Source organism: Bombus pyrosoma, linkage group LG17 (assembly GCF_014825855.1).
Source record: "Bombus pyrosoma isolate SC7728 linkage group LG17, ASM1482585v1, whole genome shotgun sequence".
Lineage (NCBI taxonomy): Eukaryota > Metazoa > Arthropoda > Insecta > Hymenoptera > Apidae > Bombus > Bombus pyrosoma.
In genome coordinates this window covers 3,530,237-3,551,126 of record NC_057786.1, presented here as the reverse complement: position 1 = coordinate 3,551,126, position 20,890 = coordinate 3,530,237, and the positions used below count along the sequence as shown (strand labels likewise).

General features: G+C 30.4%; 1 protein-coding gene across 5 annotated transcripts in view; it reads left to right on the top strand.

Moving 5' to 3' along the window:
• Positions 1-20,890, top strand: part of LOC122576861 (myosin heavy chain, non-muscle) — a 28,634-nt gene that overhangs the window by 1,176 nt on the left and 6,568 nt on the right. For 4 of the 5 annotated variants that reach the window (XR_006319926.1, XM_043747716.1, XM_043747717.1 and 1 more), the window contains exons 2-10: positions 7,772-7,928; positions 8,215-8,333; positions 11,833-11,856; positions 13,977-14,069; positions 14,585-14,747; positions 16,863-17,552; positions 17,806-18,452; positions 18,722-19,702; positions 19,849-20,712. Coding sequence is in view for 4 of the 5 variants with exons in the window: in XM_043747716.1 (XP_043603651.1) it covers positions 7,772-7,928; positions 8,215-8,333; positions 11,833-11,856; positions 13,977-14,069; positions 14,585-14,747; positions 16,863-17,552; positions 17,806-18,452; positions 18,722-19,702; positions 19,849-20,712 (3,738 nt within the window). In the remaining variant the exon portion in view is untranslated. The remainder of the gene's footprint in view (positions 1-7,771; positions 7,929-8,214; positions 8,334-11,832; positions 11,857-13,976; positions 14,070-14,584; positions 14,748-16,862; positions 17,553-17,805; positions 18,453-18,721; positions 19,703-19,848; positions 20,713-20,890) is intronic. The other variant, XM_043747718.1, reaches the window with a different exon arrangement.

Below are 20,890 nucleotides of genomic sequence, written 5' to 3'. Positions count from 1 at the left end.
TATCTTATCAATCTACTTGTTTACTAGATTAATATCAATGGGAAAAAGAAAAGTTAATTGTATCAGATATCAAAATTAAGTTATCATTATCTTGATGCTATTCAGTAGATTTTATTTAAATTAAAAAAGTATTTCTTTTTTGATCATTTAGGTGGAAAATTAAATTGTACACAAAGAACTGAGCATATATATATACATATGTATACACATATACATGCATACAAAGTATAATGTTAGCATAATACTTTTAAATTTAAAGTAGAAGTGATTTTTGTAAGATTTTTCTGCTTTGATTTAAAAAAATTGAACAGGAATGTACAGCTAAGGCAAATAATAAGAATGCATAATTTTCATTTTGTTTTATATAAGTATATAAATAAATTATAAATATTAATATATTTCACAAACACATACATACAAATTTGTGTATGGATTATTGGACAAAAGTTTGTAAGACTATGGCCTGTGCAACAGTTATATACATTTAGCATTATCTGATATAAATAACAATTATATTAATTTATGTATTTTCATATGCATAAATTCGGGATTTTTAATATTAATTCTTTAATTAATTTTATAGTGTGGCCCAATCTTTTTATGTCAATTATACAGTTGGATATATAGTACTTTATGTCTAAATTAATTCTAGTCTTCCTTTTGTTTAAATATTATAATATTCTTATATATATATGCAAATATTTAATATATAATATAAGTTATATGCATTGAACTCTAATGAAATATTATCTGGAAACAGTATACTGAATTAGTAATATGCAGTCTATACTAAAAATTGTGATTATTTTAATATAAATCATGTAATGTCATTATACGTATGCTAATATTACCATAAACAGTTATACAAACATATAATTATCAAAATATCAAAATAAATTTCTTTATACCAAATATTTATTTTTTACAATATTTTTGTCTTTCGAATTCGAAAAATATCTTTAACAAATATTTATAAGCTATAAATGATTAAAGCTTCTTTTAATTATGTTTTTGCTATCTAAGTTTAGTTAGTACAAACCAGTTAGCAAATTTCTTGCATCAACCGAAAGAATACGAAAAGTAAATCAATTCAAACATTCATTTTGATTTAAAGTTAACGCGAGCAATTGTTATTATCAAATTTTAATGTTACATTCGATCGTTTTGTTTTTTTTTTTGTTGTTGTATTACAAGCTAAACATCCAAAATAAATCAAACGGATTTGTAAACGTAACACTGACCTAACCCAAGGCTCTCGCTGAATTTGATTATCTCACAGTGTTGTGATCAAGCTTTTTCTCGTACGTTTCCAACAATAAACAGAAGTATTCTATTTCTGAGATTACTCTCATTGAACCGTTGCATTTACTTTTCTTTCAAATTTCGTGCTCAAAATAATAAACATATATGAATTAACATTACTATTTTAGAAAAACTTAATTGTAAAGGAACACATGATATAAAAACAGAATAATTAAAAGATGGTATTAAGCTGATAATTATCTCCGTCGAAAATCTTTGAACATTTTTTCTTTATCCGTAAATAAGTAGTAAATTGAAATGTTTTATAAATATTCCGCTGTATAAATGATTGCATAATTTGCTTTTCAAGAGAGTGTACTTCACCGAAAAATAATTGTGCGAGAATATTTGTCACAATAAAATCTTTTATAGAAATTATAAAGATATATTTACTTATTTAATTACTTGTTATCGTTTTATGGTAAAACATACCGTCGTTTCCTACATTATTTCATTTATAATATAAAATGGACGATATTCTAATACATAAAATATTAGAAGAATAATCATTTTATTTTACATTGAATTTTATCCATATATGATTAACGTTTATTGAACCAGTGTAAATAATATTTCTTTATTTACTGTCGTTATCAAATTATTAATATGGAAGAAAGAAATAATCCCCATACGTGGTTTTATTCATTTTGGTGTTATATAGAAATAAAGAATAAACTCAATAAAATTGGAAAACAATAATTTAATCGACATAGAGAAAGCTATAGGATCTGGAAACTTCAAAGAAGGCTGGAACTCCAATGTTAATAGATAGCACAACTGTAGTTCATTCTTGACTCTTATCTGAAGCTGATAACAGCCATACCTCATTTCCACGTACGTGTGGCACATTGACTCACCGTAATTTTTAGCATACTTTGAAGGTTGCGTTCAAAATTTTCTGAAACCAAGTTGTAAAATTAAAACAAGAAAAATGTGGACCGATTCATACAAATTAGTGGATAATATGATCCTTTAATTATATGTCGCGAATGTTTTCGCCTGCTAAGATGTAAGATTAATTAATGACAAATAGGAAATTTTCGAATAATTAGAACAGAAAAATGAAGCAAAATACAAGAAACATTTTGCGTTTTATATTTCAATAAAAATTCGGCAAGTAAATTTAAAAAATTGTCTCCCCATAGCTGACATAGGCGTAAACGTACGAAAATCGTAGGCATTTTCTCTCAAATTTTCTCCTCGTTAATAATTCGATAAACAGTTCAACGGAATCGTAACTGAAGATCGTGCTGGCTTTTATCGGTCGATATTAATTAAAAGAATTGCGGTTTTTATTGGGCCTTACGATATAGAAATATCTGCTTACGTATGGCAAGCATTCTAGGACACGAGAGAATGACGTCATGCATGTGCCTCGTACGTGCTGATTTTTCTTCTTTCAATCCGCGGTATATTACATTCCGTGCAACGTTCCGAAAATCATCAAAATCTTTCAGCTCACAATCGGTCGTAATCGTCGTACTGCTACTAAAACAAGAAATTCTATTCCTCGCGCAATAAATAATATCTGTTGTCGACATCTATAGTATATTACAAGAATTCGAATGAATCCATATAGCAAACTGAGCCGTAATTTCGTCTGGTTCTTAAAATACTTGTTAACGCTATTGGAAACATTCGTTCGCCGTTGGAACGTTCGGTCCTGTTTATATGTGCTTTGGTCATATTTTCATGTAATTTCCATAAAAGGATAGTAAATTGAGGTATATCGTGGTAAAAGCTATTGACATAGGACCGAGCGAGAAGGGAAATTTGTATATGAAGCATTGGCGTTTCTTCTCTATCGAATTTAGGAAAGGAGAAAAGAGAAAGAGAACGATCAGGGAGGAGTCCTTATAAGGACGAGTGTCCTTAACCTGCTTCCTCGCGGTACCGTAAACGTCCCGATGTAATATACCAGTGACGAGTTAAAGAGGGAAAGAGAAAGAGCCAGTTTCGCTGAAGATTTCGTGCCTTTTATAGTCAAGACGCAGTTTCGGTCTTCTTAGGAAAGAAACCGAACTCTGATGAAACCGTACAGATTCCGGGATTGATTAAACATGTCGCTTCGTCATATACCCTTGTCCTCTTCTCTTCCTTCTCCTCCTCCTCCACCTCTTTGTCCTCCTCCTGCTCTTTCTCCTTCTCCTTCTTCTCCTTCTCCTTCTATTCCTCCTGCTCTTTCTCCTTCTTTTTTGTGACCGCACTCCTTTATATCTTTCTTTCCCTCTCTCTGATTTTCGTCTGTTTCCCTCTTCTTTTTCACTCTCTTCTACTCGAATATAAATCGGAAAGTCATACCAAAAAAATGCCTACGTGTCTACTAATTCGGGGCGTATTGAAAACCGAGACACTTTATTTTCAAACAGGCAACTTTGTATAATGGAAGTTCGTATAATGTAACATTCAATTAATTTTTATTTTATTCCAAGATTGTTTACACGTGAATAGCATCGTTTCTCCTATTTTTTCTTTTTTTTTATTTTTATTTTTATCTGAACTTTAGCTCCAATTCTTTCTTATATTCTGAACTTTAACGGGTTTAAAACGAAAAATGGTTGGAAATACAGTTTTGAAACATGTACGAGTCTGATTTTAATACGCGGTTTTCGTACGACTGCGTATGAAACATATTATGTATTGTTATTATGTGTCATTATAATTATAAGCATAAATGCTTATTGTGCGTTACAGTTCTGCGAAGCTTTAGGAAATAGAAAGTACATGATATGTTCGTCGATGATTCTGATAGTAAAAGTGACACGTAATAGCGAAAATATAATAAATACGTTTCTTTTTCTCGTGGCAATCTGTATACGCGTATAATAGCATCGTGTCGTGATCTTGATGCGTGTGTCTAAAACTCGTGATAAATTGTGCAGAAAACGGCGCACTTTAATATGCTTCAATTACTACAGATTTCTGCACGCGCAACCAATTTTAATAGTCAACAACTTGAGAGCTTGATGACTATTAATTATATGAAAACACAGTACTATTATGTTTTCTTATATGCATGAACAAAATGAATGCAGAATTATTTCCATGATACATTTCTTGCACTTAATATCTAAATATGCCTTTTGTATTTTTATAAACATGTTTGTTTATAAATATCGTAATAATTATAATTAAGTAATATATATAGCGCACATAAAAGAGCATAACAAAGAACATTCCCTTTTTATTAGTTGTGCAATTATCGAAGTTTTTCCAGTCTTCATATTTGTTTGGTTTCTTTCTCTTTTTCCCTTTTTTGGCAAGATCTTTTTATTAAAACATAAAAAAGTCAGCTATTAAACGAAAGACAAAGTGAAACAGCGTGATCACCTTGTGCTGCTTTAAAGAAGATCAATGTGAATGATTCATTTCTTCTGAATTGATATGAAAACTGATGTTAGCTTTATCCTACGTCACCAAGTCAAGAAAGACATGCAATTTTCCTTTAGAGGGAGTTAGAGTCAGTGGTTGTTAGTGAGCGATAACCAGGAATGTTAGGCAGGTCGACGACACGACACTCTCAAAGACCGGTTTTGGAGACCTTCGAGGAGAGAGTTCTGTTTAAAAAAAAAAAGGGAACAAAATAGCCGTGGATCCTTACTTTGCATTGAGACTTTGTTCATCTTTCTTTAGGTTAGGTTCATCTGCCTTGAACAAAAAAAGGGAAGACTGTAAATGTTTTTCTGCAATTGACCTTAATGAACAATATAAATATGAAGATACAGCTTGTAGACTGCGAAATTGTTATAAAAAAATGTGAATTTATAACGATACAATTTCAACAATAAAGAAGAGGATAATAAAATTTAATGTACAATGTTTTATGCACGAAAAACTTTACATTTGTTGAACAGAATTAAGGATTGCAAACGTTCTAACAAAGTGGATGTTATTATTAACATTTATCTTGCTATTAATTCATTAATGTCCAATGAACGTTTTATTTTCAACATTTAATGAATAAATAATGATGAGACAAAGTCTAGGTTTTTGTAATACAGATATGTTATATATTTAAATGTCATAAAATATTTAAAGAAGGATATACCTTCCTTTATTATGATTTTAAACATTTGGAATCATATTTTTTCTTCCTTCTTCAGTAGAAAAATTTAAATTAGAGATCTGTAAAATTTAAATTAAAAATTTATTTTAATACAATGTATTGACAATGTATATGTTCTTAGCTCAAACATTTTAATTTCTTTTCTCGAAAATCGTTTAAGCCTACGATTTTTATTATATGATTTTCTGTCTGACTCATATTACATAACAATACGATTGTTTGTATCGATTATTAGGTCATCGTCTCATTATTTCAGTGAATGTATCGCAAATCAAATGTACCGCCATCCTCTTATCAACGATACTGAAACAGAGCAAAGTTATTTAACCTCTTATCGAACAACTACCGGTACTATTATATCGTAAAATGAGTTGTTGCAACATTTTCGTTAACATAGACAGCTTCATTGGAAAATATTTTTTACGCTCTATGTATCTCTATTATACGAGAGTAATGGAAAAATGAACCGGCAAAATATAGAAAGTTACAGTTTTAAGTCAGGCTACAAAAATCTCCAAGATCCTTTCCTACTTGACATTTTTTCAGGATTACACATCGGTATGAACTTGTGGAAAGTGTAAACCGACCCGCTTGCTCATCTTTCCCGAATGGTGACGCATACCTTCAGCTTCTCGTTCCGTTTAACTTGTAAATTATTCATCAAAAGGAAACTATTACCAAATGCATGAACGTACTGCAAAATGTGGCTTATAATTCCGCCCTTTATCGAATACTGTTGAAAATGACAACGTGAGTTCATGCTCGCCATCCAAATGCAGATGCGTTAGTTACAAAAAATAGTAACTAGAAGATAGTTCTAGTTACAATCGATAGACTTAATCGATAGGTTTAAGATGTCCTTTTGTTTTTATCCCTAGTCCATATAAGTATGTGCAATAAAGGCTTTTTTGACTCAGAACGGTGTGATAGATTTATCCAAGCAATAAAATAATAGCTATTGTGATCCTACCTCTGAATATAGAAATAATAACAAATACAAGTTACATTTTCCGCCAAACTAACCTGCTCAGATTTTTCAACAAAATATATGTAAATCGATCTTCCGTTCGTTTATCTGCTTACATAGTATAGCCGTTTATCAATTTATAGGGTTATTGATGGTTAAAGTACAACACGTGTGTAGCAAACCGCTTCAAGTTTGTACGCTACGTAAGTTCTATAAGTGTCTGGCGCATGAATTACATGCATTGTAATTGAACGCTTAAGCAGTTCTTGAAACAAAAGAGCTAATATTTGATGAAAATTAGACTGAGACGTCGATATCATTGGATTAGTGAAATTCTTGCGTTATTGATTATACGTTAGACTACGGTATAATTGCGATTTATATATCACGTTTGTTACGTGAATTATTAACGCTAGTGGAATCTATCGATTAGCTCATTGCGTGTGATTTTCTCGTTAATTGATAATCGGATTGCAAACAAACTTTAACGCGATACTATTCTCGTTAAACTAGTTGCAACTGGTTTCTTCCCCTCGCGCTATTTTATTTTTACGTTTCGTCGATTTCTCGATCGTCAGCTTATTTCGTCCGATACGTTAAACAAAAAATCACACTAGCAATTTTGTCCATTTTTTGTACAAATAACGATTAAACACTGCTGTTTAAAAGGCGTGAGAAATATTTTCGCGCAGAGGGAATATTCTCACGATAAACGACGCACAGAAAAAGTACTGAAGCTCTCAATTTCCATTGTATATTTTAGGTCACGTTAAAAACTTGAAAGAGAAAAAAAGAAATATTCTTTTTTATAGTATATTCTCTAAGTAATAATTTATATGTGGCTGCTTGTTAACCTTGAACTCGTTACGTGAAAAATGCAAGAGAAATGCTCTACTCGCTTGGAATTATACAGAAATGCCTGGCTGAGGGAGGAACAGTATAACTGCAATTTCATTTTATAATTCAGCAACGCATCAAATCACGTTAAATGTGATTTATGAAGAAATTTTTCACGCGGATTACATAATAGAAAATATTACTCATTGGTAGCTTCTATTTACAAATTTAACCGATTCAATTTTTGCCCAGCTTTATTACTATCGATACAGTTCACTCAATAGCCTAGTTTCTTACGTACGTAATACAAATACGTAAAATATAACTCTCGTAGAGAACGTTAAAAAGTTTTCATTGGAATTATAAATATATTATTTAAAATTTTATAAATTCCCTTAGGCTGTAAAAAAAAAAGAAAGGTCAATTATTCAGTTACAAATTGCACTCATGCTGCGGTCTGTAGCTTTTGCCTGTGAAATATATTGTTGGAACGGTGCTATTCGATTTTCAAGATATTCGTGGTAGAAATCAACGTGATTGAAATTCGTTTTCTGTGATTCGTAGCCAGGCCACTCATCGATTCGTTCGTATGATTGCAGACATACTCAGGACTATTCTGCGTGGTGGTAAATCCATACAAGAGGCTGCCAATTTACACGGAAAAGATAATGGAGAGGTATAAGGGTATCAAGAGACACGAGGTCCCACCTCATGTTTTTGCTATTACGGACACTGCATATCGTTCTATGCTTCAAGGTAATTAGTTTTTTCTTATTTGTTCAGTCATCCACTAATTTATTTAGTCATTAAGCGTTACCGAGACATCTGGTTGTTTGGTGTTTCATTTAATCTTCTATTTAATTGTCTGTAATTAATCGGTAATTGTATATTATTTTGTGATCTCTTAAATGCTTTTACTGGCTAGCTCATAAACTAAAATGTATGTAATTGATTATGCTTTGTTATTGAATTTGAAGGTAAGACGTATTTGTGTATTATTTCTTCGAAATGCCAGATCTTTTGTTCGTATTTTTGTTTATAGATCGCGAAGACCAGTCCATTCTATGCACCGGTGAATCCGGCGCTGGTAAAACTGAGAACACGAAAAAAGTAATTCAATACCTGGCATACGTCGCTGCCTCGAAACCGAAATCAAATGCGGTAAGTTAATAACTAAATATCTCGATGTTTGGTGAGATTCGATGTGAAAAGAATTTTTTCAGCACTTAAAATATTCCAGTAAAGAAAAGGAATCATTGACAAGATAAAATAAATAACTGTATATATGTTGTATACTGATAGAAGGGATACATTCTTCTCTGTACACTGATCTTTTTTTATTATGTTTATGTAGAATAAACGAAACCTATTGCAATGTACAGCATTTCAATGTTAGCATTAAGATGTTAGATATTTTTGTTGCTGTAAGAATATGTACTGTTTTGCTGGTGATAAAAGGGAATAGGTATTGGAGGGAAATCGTTTACAGATACTCGTTTAGTTCGCAACTCTCTGAAATTATTCAATTTTTCTGAAATAAGATCATATATTTCCTCTTTTCTACATCTTTAAAAATGTAAAGAACTTCAGTGCTTAATATCGAGTAAACTATTGTAGCCTTAATTCTATATTAATTAAATTATACGTTATAAGTATAAACTGATATGTTTTTTCTACTAGGATTATTTTTTATTTAATTGAGTTTGTACAAAAATATTAGTGATTATGAAAGCTCTACAAAAGATATTTCAAAGTACATATTATCGCTCATGTTATTATATTTTTATATTATATTATATTTTATATCTTAGATATACTTTTGTCTTCAATGATATCTTTATAGTTTTAAAAGAAACAGATATGTTTATATCTATCATTCTGAATAACTTCCTGTAACTTACGAATTGACAAACTGATAGACCTGTGAATCTTTTTGTTACGTTTAAATACTATTTCAATAACAAACAACATACGGAACATAATCTTTACTTTCTAGTGTCCTTTCCGCAATTTTATGATGTAGTAGATGTTATGAATTATTCATTAATAATATACATGTATACACATTTAACTTTATGACATCACAATTGACAATACACTTGATATTACAAAGTCAATCTGTTTATTTTTTTTTTTTTTTATTTAATCTTTAATATCGTGGATAGCGAAAATTGTTTTGTAAGCTTATTGGGATTATATCTTTGTATGATGTTTACATCTTACTTAGAAGTAGATAGTAATATAATTAAATTCTTTATATCAATTGAAAAGTATGAAATGTTCCATGAAAGAGAGTTTATTGAGATAAAAGATTTCACATATATTTATATATAGGTAGTATGTAATAATTATTTTATAAACATATTGTTTACTATGTATATGATATAAATATTTTCATATTTACTTTCTTTGAAACTAATTATTGAGAACATGCAAGTACATTGTTATATCTTTTCTTTTAAAACAAAAATCATAATGTTAAAATTAGTTATAAAGGATATATCAATAGCAAATGATTACAAATAATCGATTGTCCATGTCAGTTATTTGCTCCATTCAGTACTTGTAATTACAAAAATTTATATCATGTATGAAACTCTTGTCTTGATTTTATAGATGAATATTTCAATAATAATTTTACTTTCAGTTTCATAATTCGAATATATCTCCTGGAATAATGATTCTATATCAGATAGACGGTTTATTTTGAAATTTGTTATACAATTGTTTGGATTATATAGGAAAGTAGCTGACTTCCATATATTCCAATGAATGTTTTTCAAAAGCACTCAAATTTAGAAAGAGTTTATTTAAATAGTAATTGAGAGCATTGTAAATTTCACCCGGTGCATGAAAGTTTCTGTAAATACTCTTCCTTTTCTTTTTTCGTGCATGATGCTTCGTAAATTTCATACGAATATAAACAAATAATGTAATGCACATATCAAACCAAATTATGCAAAAGGAGATTTATATAATACAAAAGTAATATTTACATATATATAGAAGTTTGAAATCTCCCAGCTCAATGAAATTATTATTAAGCAATTGAAATAAAAATTATGTCAATCCATGTGTTAATACATAGGTCAAGCTTTTCCCAATTATTCAAAAAATTGTTGTTTGTCTCAAACATTTCTTTTAAAATAATGTAAAAATTTATTCTAAAATTCACCTTTAATGTTACCCGAATGATGAATCATTGAACTTTTCCAGTAAATAAAAATGTAAATATTAAAAATTTTGTCGATAAAATTTTTTCCAATAATCGTATTTTGTACATTTTTTTTACTATTAAAAAATATCAACGTAATCGTAATAATCTTAGAATTTTGTGCAAATTAATACATGTACGATATCGTGAACAATGACACAGGAAGGAAATTCAGCCTCAGTTTCCGCAGTTGTAGTAGATAAAATTTGACTACGAAGATAAAATATACCGAACTTCCTAAAGCAAGGAAAGCACTGTGATATTTTGGTATATGGAGAGAGATATTTTTAGTACTCTCGATTAAATTGGAAGTTATCTTTATTGAAAAACCGATTAGTGATTTGTAGAAAATGAAACATTGACCAGTTTGATTAAATAATGTAAACAACTTTCATAAACAATATTTATTCAGAGATATGTTTCGTTCAAAATAATCTTACATATAATAAGAATGTATTATATATAGTACTAAGAATTCAGTATATACATAGTTGTGTTTAAATACTAATAATTGTATAATCAAACAAACGTGATTTACTGAAAATGTCGTCAACGTGTTGTTACACGTGATATAGTAAAGAGAAAAAAAAAAAAAAAAGAAAGAAAACGAAACAAAGGACAAATACGTACATTAAATGTTGATTGTGCAAGGGTTACGTGAACTGTTTAAAAACTCGATCATCGGATACTATACGACTGTTTTGCGATCGCGTTAGATAATGATAGGCCATCGTAGATCACTGGCTCTCGAAGGATCTTTCCTTTTTCAGTGAAACGATCCACTTATCGGCCTAACTCGGCTTTGACTCATTCTCGTCGGACTGTTCTGAGTCACCGTATGCTTCGAAACTTGTGTTCTTATATAGGAAAAAACTATCGTCGTTCCCTTTTCACGTGTTTCATAATTCGACGTTAACAACGGCACGAATCTTGCTTAAACTGCAAAATCATTAAGAAAGAGTGCCGAGAGCTTTTATAATGCGTGACACGCCACAGACAGAATATTTAGTTGAAGAATTGAATATTCTCATTTAACGTAAATTATGTTCAACATAGCTTGTGTATGGCGTTTAGATGGAAACATTATCGTTCTACGAACGTAGAAAAACAAATCCACGTTATACTTGTTGTGAATCAAACTCGAGTTACCTTCAATGGCACGTATCGAACAAGTAATTACAAATGGAAACAGGATTTTTCCTTCTCTTTTCTTTTTTTCTTTTTTGCGTAATCTTGCTCGTGACGAACTTTCAAATATTTTGAATTTTACTCGCATTTCACTGATTCACTCCGAGCGATTCTGGATATACATTTGCTGGTGTTTCAGTTGTTTGAGTTTGCCAAAACTTCGAATGAAAATTAGATTCGTGAACTAAGGCTCGTGAATTTAATTTTATAAATTCTTTCATTCCCGGTGCTGACTTTCGGCGGCTACAACATACCTAGACACCAAGTCCGGCATTAATCATAGTAAGTCAACAACAAAATGATCAACATTCCGCTCACGCGATATATACGCTACTGTCTGCCTTCTTTATATTTCCTACTTATTTTTCTTTTTGCTTTCTGTTCTCTAATATCTATTTGTTTTTAGCTTTAGTTAACACTAACAGTTTGTATTCCCAGGTTTTGGAAGTTTTGTTCCCATTACTTTGTTAACCTCTTCGTATATTCTATGCACGTAAAAATATATGTATGTTATTGGGCCTTCGTTCCATCTATCGGATATTTTTAGTACTTATTTCTCTCTAATGATATATGTAAATGAACTATATTTAATATTACCAATCTTAATAGAAATGTAATCCGGCTTATTCTCTCTTTCACCTTCTCTTCCCTTTCGTTCTTCTCTCCTCCTTCGTATTTTATTCTACGTACTAATAAAGTGGAGAGTTAATTAAAAAAATTAATTTTAAAATATTGTCTTTAACACGATAGCTGTTTAGTCGATTAAGAAACAAAGTATTTCGAAGTTCTAACATGTTCTTCTCACTCTTTTTTTTTTCTTTTTTTTTACTGCTGCTCGCTGGATTCAGGGTTCCGGAAATGTTTCGGATAAATTTGCGGTAATTAACGTGAGAGTCGATTGATTAAATTATTTATTAATATATTCGCTGTCGTGTTTATGTATGTGTGTGCGTGTGCTGTATGCTTGCCACATATTTATTTTACTTTGCGCTTAATCGTATGAAGTTTTAAATAACATAACGATATCCTTTGTTTTATAATAATGGAAATGGTAAATATCGGCGATCAATGTTTTCTTTGTATTAAACATTAAACACAATTATAACTAATTTAGCCATTTTATCAACTATTGCTTTGATTACATAGATTTTATAATTAGATAAATCAAGCTGAGAAATTAGCTTCTTGCCATTTTTTCCTATTGATTGCTATATTTATTAAAAAGTTCATATTGATTCTTAAGTTAAATAGAAACTTATGAATTCTGTTATTTAATTGAAAAGTGCCTGTAAAAAGTACTGTAAGTGCCAAGATTGAAAAACTTTGATTTTTTGTTGGAAAATGTTCCACATACCAATGAGAAAGCCATAGCATAGAATTTAGGTGCAATTTCCCTTACTAAATAGTTGTTCATAATGCTAGAAGATGGTGTCACAACGTCTCCTTTACAGAAAAACATATAAGTGCCAATAAACATTAGTTAATTGTTTCTTAGCTTTTGTCTATGCCATTTGTCTAATTGAATCAAGCGTTGAGTTTTCTTTACAACTAAAAAGTGGCACACATAGGTTTTGCTATAGATAGGCTTTTCTTTTTCATAAATTTGGTCCACGTTAATGCATAACTTTTCTTATCCTCCTGAAAATACTTGTTTCTTGAAAACACTGTATTTTTTCCATGCACTCTTCAATTTAAGATAATATACAACATTTTGTATCCTTTAGATACAATGGGTAATGAATTACGCTTTTACATTATTAGTTGTTCTGAAATAAGCATTATTATTTTGGTTGTTTGGTGATTTAGACGAGACAATTATTAGCTAATTGGCAACATGTATAGTTGTAGTGGAACAATATTTCTTTAAAAAATATCTGTTTATATCATAATTCTTGTTGCATTTCATGCGTTGCTCATGTTTTATTTATCGCAATTATTTGGCAAATTTCATAAAGTATACATAAATGAATTTGTTGTTCTATTAAAAATTTATTGTATTTGCGCACGTGCTGTAAATTTGTTTAATGAAGTATTATTTATTTAAATATTAATAACTTATAAGAAGCGTTTATTGCTTATATAATAAAGTTATGGCAATCTTTACAAATTATCTACAATTCTACAAGTACCTTGAAAGCATTTTTTACATTTTACGGTTTTACTATTATTTGCAGATCCATTTGAAGAAAATGCCTTTTTTCTATTTCTATCAATGTCAGTTAACAGTAACTTTATAGATTAGATAACTTCTCCACCGAACATTTAGAGTATTATGAAATGTGTTTGACAATATAAGTTCAGAGAATATAATTTTACTAAAAGCAATACATAAACAGATACATATGTTGCAAGATAAATTAACAATTTTTATGTTTACTAATGTAATTAATTTTTGATGATAGGGTGAATTGGAACAGCAACTCTTACAAGCGAATCCAATTTTAGAAGCTTTTGGGAATGCTAAAACAGTGAAAAATGACAACTCATCCCGATTTGTAAGTTTAACAAATGTTGCTCTTTTTCTTTATAACATTTTTTCAAAATTGATATTCGTCTTCAGGTAAAATATTTACTTTAAGAAACAGGATACACTATTAATTAATTATTTCTATAAATTGATTGCATATACTGTTCTAAAGTTGCATAATAAAAAACAATTACTTTTGTTACAAATATTTTTTATAAGTATTTATTAACAGATATAATACAATGAAATTAATATTTTCTACTATGATTCAGAAAATAGAAAAAATATATATATTATTTTTCTTATTTTATTATTAAATATATTATATAAATTATATTTTTTATTTGTTATTGTTGCTTTATTAATTATATATTTATATATTATATTAATTATAATATAACATATATATTATATAAATATATATATAATTTTTTAATGAGAATCTAAAAGTAGAAAATATTAAGTGCATTGTTAATTGTACTTAAAAAGCAATTTACCTTAATGATAATTAGTAATGTTGATAACTGACAATTTATGAAACAGGGTAAATTTATTCGAATAAACTTCGATGCCTCGGGTTATATTGCCGGCGCAAACATAGAGACTTATCTTCTGGAAAAGTCAAGAGCAATTCGACAAGCGAAAGATGAGAGAACCTTCCACATATTTTATCAACTTCTAGCGGGTGCCTCCGCTGATCAAAAAAGTAAGTCGACATTTATCATTGGTAATAAAAAAATCATTTACACTTTTCATAATTTTCTTTTTATGACACAAATTTCTTTTAGTTCTTTCGCTTTAATATGTTAACTGTAAGGATAAACGATATTTGAGGGAAAAGCTTCATTGTCACGAATAACTTCGTAAATAGATTGCAAGAAGTATTTTAGAATTTATTGGTTTAATAACCATATGAGATTGAGATTCATGAAAATGATGATATATGTTATCAGTTTATTATCAGTTCAACTTGTCTTATATAGGTTTATTCTGTGCACGTTTATGCCGTGTAAAATGTTATTGACTCAGGCCAAGCCCATAGGACGTACTGTTTATTACTATTCGCAACGGAGAAGTGAATCGATATTCCCGCTTCGAGACACTGAACGTTTCCGCCCATTATGTGTTGTACTTGTTAGGGATATTTTGATCCATAGCCGAATCTATTCTCCGATTAAGCCCGTTCTTTCAGGATACGAACGATTTGAAACAACCTTCTTCATAGATGACTCAGCTGTGCTACCTGACTTGAAGTTCAATTATTCATGCGTGGAATGTCAGGCAACGAATCATTTTGGACGTCGTTTAATAACGTAACGCTATGATAAATGCATCAGTTTCTTCATTCGTCAAAATACAAATTTAGAACGTCCTTGTTCTTCATTTCCTGTTTAAATTTCTCTTTATGAAATGGCAGAATATATAAATCTCTGTCTTAAAAGTTGGAAGAATATATTATCCCGAATGGAATTGATGCAATATGGAAGCCACGTATAAAATAGAACGATTATGAAATTTAATTGTGTACGAGGCAAAATGCAAATGACTAAATTGTAGTGAAATCGAATTTACACTGTTTCACATTGGAGAACCACTGGCGATGATTCGTCCACGGGGAAAATGAAGGATTACAGCCAGAGAATTTACGCTACTTCACTGGATGAATGCTTCAGATGAAGACTCCAAATGAGCACTGCGGATAAATAATTAGTTTTATTGCATTAAGAGGCATTTTTAGCACACTAGGAGTAATGATATGCTTACTAGATATTTTCTACTTAAAATAACATCACAAAATAACTTGCGAAGTTTCGTTTACCCGTAGCAAATACCCATAATAATTATATTCGCTAATTTGCAAAAAATCAAAATTCTGATTTATCCGCATTCATTTCCATATTCATTTTGTACAATGTGTATCATAGAAATGCGAACTGATCGTTCGATTATGCATTCAACATGCGTTTATATGTACTTGTCAGTGGCGTTTCACTATGAGTGTATTATCAATTCTGTAAAGTTCAGCTGTACTCCCTTTACTGTGCACTTTGGAGCAACACTGCAAATGGAGGATGAAAATGACATATTTTGATGAATTATTCACACTGCTTCTCTAAAACGAAACAACGTAAATCGATTTAATTCGGCAATAATTTAATTTCTAGAAGAGAAAGAAATTGAAATAAAAAGTTAATTTTGTAAATACAGATTTGAGTATATATTCAGGCTTTAAATTTTGATCTTTATTCGTTTACGAGTTCATAAGCACGAGTTCGCATAAGTTCAGAATGAATGCAATTATATTCAATTAAGTATTTCATTCTCGATAAGTTCTAATAATACTGGATCTTGATTATACAAGATTATGGGACAAATAATTTGTCATGCTTATTGTTGTTAAAGAGCAAACTAAAGTATAGTAGAATTCCGTTTTTATGAACTTTATTTATTTCAATAAAATTGTAGTCAGTAGATTAAATACTCTTGTCAGTTTAGTGCACTTACTTGAGCATGAACTCTTTCTTTATAAGCAAAAAATCATAAGTAGAGAAAAGAATCAGTAGACTTCTATTATATCAATTTCAATGATATAAGATATAAATGGAATTTCCTACCATAAGTCAAAATGAATATATTTCAAAAAAAGGAAATACTAAATATTATCCATATTGTATGTTTCATTATAGTTAGAAAATAATAGTTCATTAAGTTCATTAAAGATAGTAAATAACAGTTATCTGCTCTTTCATACTCTATAATTATTCCTTTAATATATTTAAAAAAAGAACACAAAAATGATTCAGTATTTAAAAAATTTCAGAGGAATTTATCTTGGAGGATCCGAAACACTATCCATTCCTTTCCAATGGTGCATTACCAGTTCCAGGAGTGGACGATTCAGCTGAGTTCTTCTCAACTGTGAAGTCCATGCATATCATGGGCATGACAAATGAAGATTTTTCTTCCATCTTTCGTATCGTGTCTGCGGTAATGCTATTTGGTTCTATGCAGTTCCGTCAAGAAAGGAACTCGGATCAAGCCACGTTACCGGACAATACTGTTGCTCAAAAAATTTCTCATTTACTCGGTTTGAGCGTAACAGAAATGACAAAAGCGTTTTTAAAACCAAGAATTAAAGTGGGTAGAGACTTCGTAACGAAAGCACAAACAAAAGAGCAAGTTGAATTTGCCGTAGAAGCAATTTCAAAAGCTTGCTATGAGAGAATGTTTAGGTGGCTTGTAAACCGAATCAATCGATCATTGGATCGGACAAAAAGACAAGGAGCAAGTTTTATCGGTATCTTAGATATGGCTGGTTTTGAAATATTCGAGTTGAACAGTTTCGAACAGTTATGCATTAATTATACTAACGAGAAGTTACAACAATTATTCAACCATACCATGTTCATTTTGGAACAAGAAGAATATCAAAGGGAAGGAATTGAATGGAAATTTATTGATTTTGGATTAGATTTGCAACCAACTATTGATTTGATTGACAAACCGATGGGTACGTTCGAATTACTTAATCCTCATTTACATTTAATACATATCTACATTCCACATTTTCTTTCTGAAGTCACTCGGTCGAAGTAACATGCTAGTGAATTTAAATAATACATTGTATACATTTTAATATTACTTTTTCAGTGTTTTAAAATTGAATTACTTAATGTTTCTATTGGAAACTTTGTTATTTACAAATTATGTTTATTTATCGTCAATGCTTCCTCAAAACTTAAGCAAATTTTAATTCAAAACAGGCATCATGGCTTTACTGGATGAAGAATGTTGGTTCCCTAAAGCAACGGATAAAACATTTGTTGAAAAATTAGTAGGTGCACATAGTGTACATCCAAAATTCATGAAAACAGACTTCAGAGGTGTGGCAGATTTTGCTATCATACATTATGCTGGAAAAGTTGATTATTCAGCTGCCAAATGGTTGATGAAAAATATGGATCCTTTGAATGAAAATGTTGTTAGCCTTTTACAAAATTCACAAGATCCTTTCGTTTGTCATATTTGGAAAGACGCAGAAATTGTTGGAATGGCTCAACAAGCATTAACTGATACACAATTTGGTGCAAGAACAAGGAAAGGCATGTTCAGAACAGTTTCTCAATTGTACAAGGAACAATTAGCAAAATTAATGGTTACTTTAAGAAACACAAATCCTAATTTTGTAAGATGCATCATACCAAATCATGAAAAGAAGGCTGGAAAAATTGATGCACCATTGGTACTAGATCAATTGAGATGTAATGGAGTTTTAGAAGGAATTCGAATTTGCCGACAAGGATTTCCAAATAGAATACCATTCCAAGAATTCAGACAAAGATACGAACTTCTAACACCAAATGCTATTCCTAAAGGGTTTATGGATGGAAAGAAAGCTTGTGAGAAAATGGTAAGTGTAATCTTGTTTATATATAGCATTTTTTACTATGAATGAATATCACAATAATAATAATGATGATGGAATACAGTATTCAATAGTAATAAAATATTATAATTGGTAAAATATTGATTATATTGATTTAAAGTTTATATATACATATATAAATTTATAATATATATATATATTCATATACATAATATAATTTATTATTTGCTCTTAATTGTTCTAGAAATTTAAAACATATATGTATATGTAATTTCACAAAATCTATATTTCAGATTCAAGCTCTTGAACTTGACCCTAATCTTTATCGCGTTGGTCAATCAAAAATTTTCTTCCGTGCTGGAGTTTTAGCTCATCTTGAAGAAGAACGTGATTATAAAATTACTGACATAATTGTTAATTTCCAAGCATTCTGTCGTGGTTTTCTTGCTCGCAGAAATTATCAGAAACGTTTGCAACAGTTAAATGCTATTAGAATTATTCAAAGAAATTGTGCTGCTTACTTAAAACTTAGAAATTGGCAATGGTGGCGTTTGTATACGAAGGTGAAACCACTTCTGGAAGTGACAAAACAAGAGGAAAAATTGACTCAAAAAGAAGATGAATTGAAACAAGTACGGGACAAGTTAGAGATGCAATTACATTCTGCACAAGAATATGAACGAAAATATCAACAAGCTATGGAAGAAAAAACTATGTTAGCAGAACAATTACAAGCTGAAGTCGAATTATGTGCAGAAGCAGAAGAAATGCGAGCGAGATTAGCCGCCAGAAAGCAGGAACTAGAAGAGATTCTTCATGATTTGGAAACAAGAATTGAAGAGGAAGAAGAAAGAAGTGCTGGATTAACTCAAGAAAAAAAGAAATTGCAATTAAATATAAGTGATCTTGAAGAGCAGTTAGAGGAGGAGGAAGCTGCTAGACAGAAATTACAGTTAGAGAAAGTACAATGTGATGCAAAAATCAAAAAACTTGAGGAAGACCTTGCACTTTCTGAGGATACAAATCAAAAATTATTGAAGGAGAAAAAGATCCTCGAAGAAAGAGCAAATGATTTATCTCAGACACTCGCTGAGGAAGAAGAAAAAGCGAAACACTTATCCAAATTAAAAGCAAAACATGAAGCAACGATTGCAGATCTTGAAGAAAGGTTATTGAAAGATCATCAACAAAGACAGGAAGTAGATAGATCAAAACGGAAAATAGAAACTGAAGTATCAGATTTGAAGGAACAACTTGCAGAAAGGAAGACACAGGTATAGTGATTTTTATAAGTTCTGTTTTCCTATTTTCTGTCAATAAAAGTACATTAGAAAAAATTAGGAATAATTTTAATCTGAAGTAAGAAGTATATTTTTAAGTAAAATGTATGAAACAATAGTAATAATATAAATTTTTATAGGTAGAAGAACTTCAACTGCAACTTGGTAAACGTGAGGAAGAATTAAATCAAGTAATGGCAAAAATGGATGAAGAAGGAGCAGCTAAAGCTCAAGCTCAAAAAGCACTTCGTGAATTAGAGTCTCAATTGGCCGAACTTCAAGAAGATTTAGAAGCTGAAAAGGCTGCTAGGGGAAAAGCAGAAAAACTAAAACGAGACTTAAACGAGGAATTAGAAGCATTGAAAAATGAATTATTAGATTCTTTAGATACAACTGCTGCGCAGCAAGAATTAAGAAGCAAACGAGAACAGGAATTAGCAACATTAAAGAAGAATTTAGAAGAAGAAACATCAATACACGAAGCAACATTGGCGGATATGCGTCATAAGCACACGCAGGAATTGACTGCTTTGAACGAACAAATGGATGCATTGAAGAAAACTAAAGCTGTTTTAGAAAAAGCAAAGGGAACGTTGGAGGCTGAAAATGCTGATTTAGCTACAGAACTTAGGTCTGTTGGTGCGAGCAGGCAAGAATCAGATAGAAGAAGAAAACAGGCTGAACAACAACTTGCTGAAGTAAATGCAAAACTTGCAGAAGTAGAAAGAAACAGGCAGGAACTGATAGAAAGAGTAACAAAATTACAACAAGAATCTGAAAGTATTATGCAACAATTAGAGGCAGCAGAGTTGAAAGCTTCTGCAGCCTTGAAAGCTTCAGCAACTTGCGAATCTCAATTTACAGAACTTCAGCAACAACTTGAAGAGGAAACAAGACAAAAATTAGCTTTAAGTTCAAAATTGAGAGCGTTAGAAAGTGAAAAAGAAAGTCTGCATGATCAATTAGAAGAAGAAGAGGAGGCAAAGAGATGCTTAGATAAACAGGTATGATTTCTAATCATTTAATTAACTGATGATTTAAAACTTTTTAAATGTAAGTGCACTTAACTACTTACTTACTTATTATAAAGTTACTTAGTTACTTATTATAAAGTTCGTTATTTTCAATATCTAGGTGTTAATCAAAAAAATGTTGTGTGCTATTAAAAAATCACAAAAATGA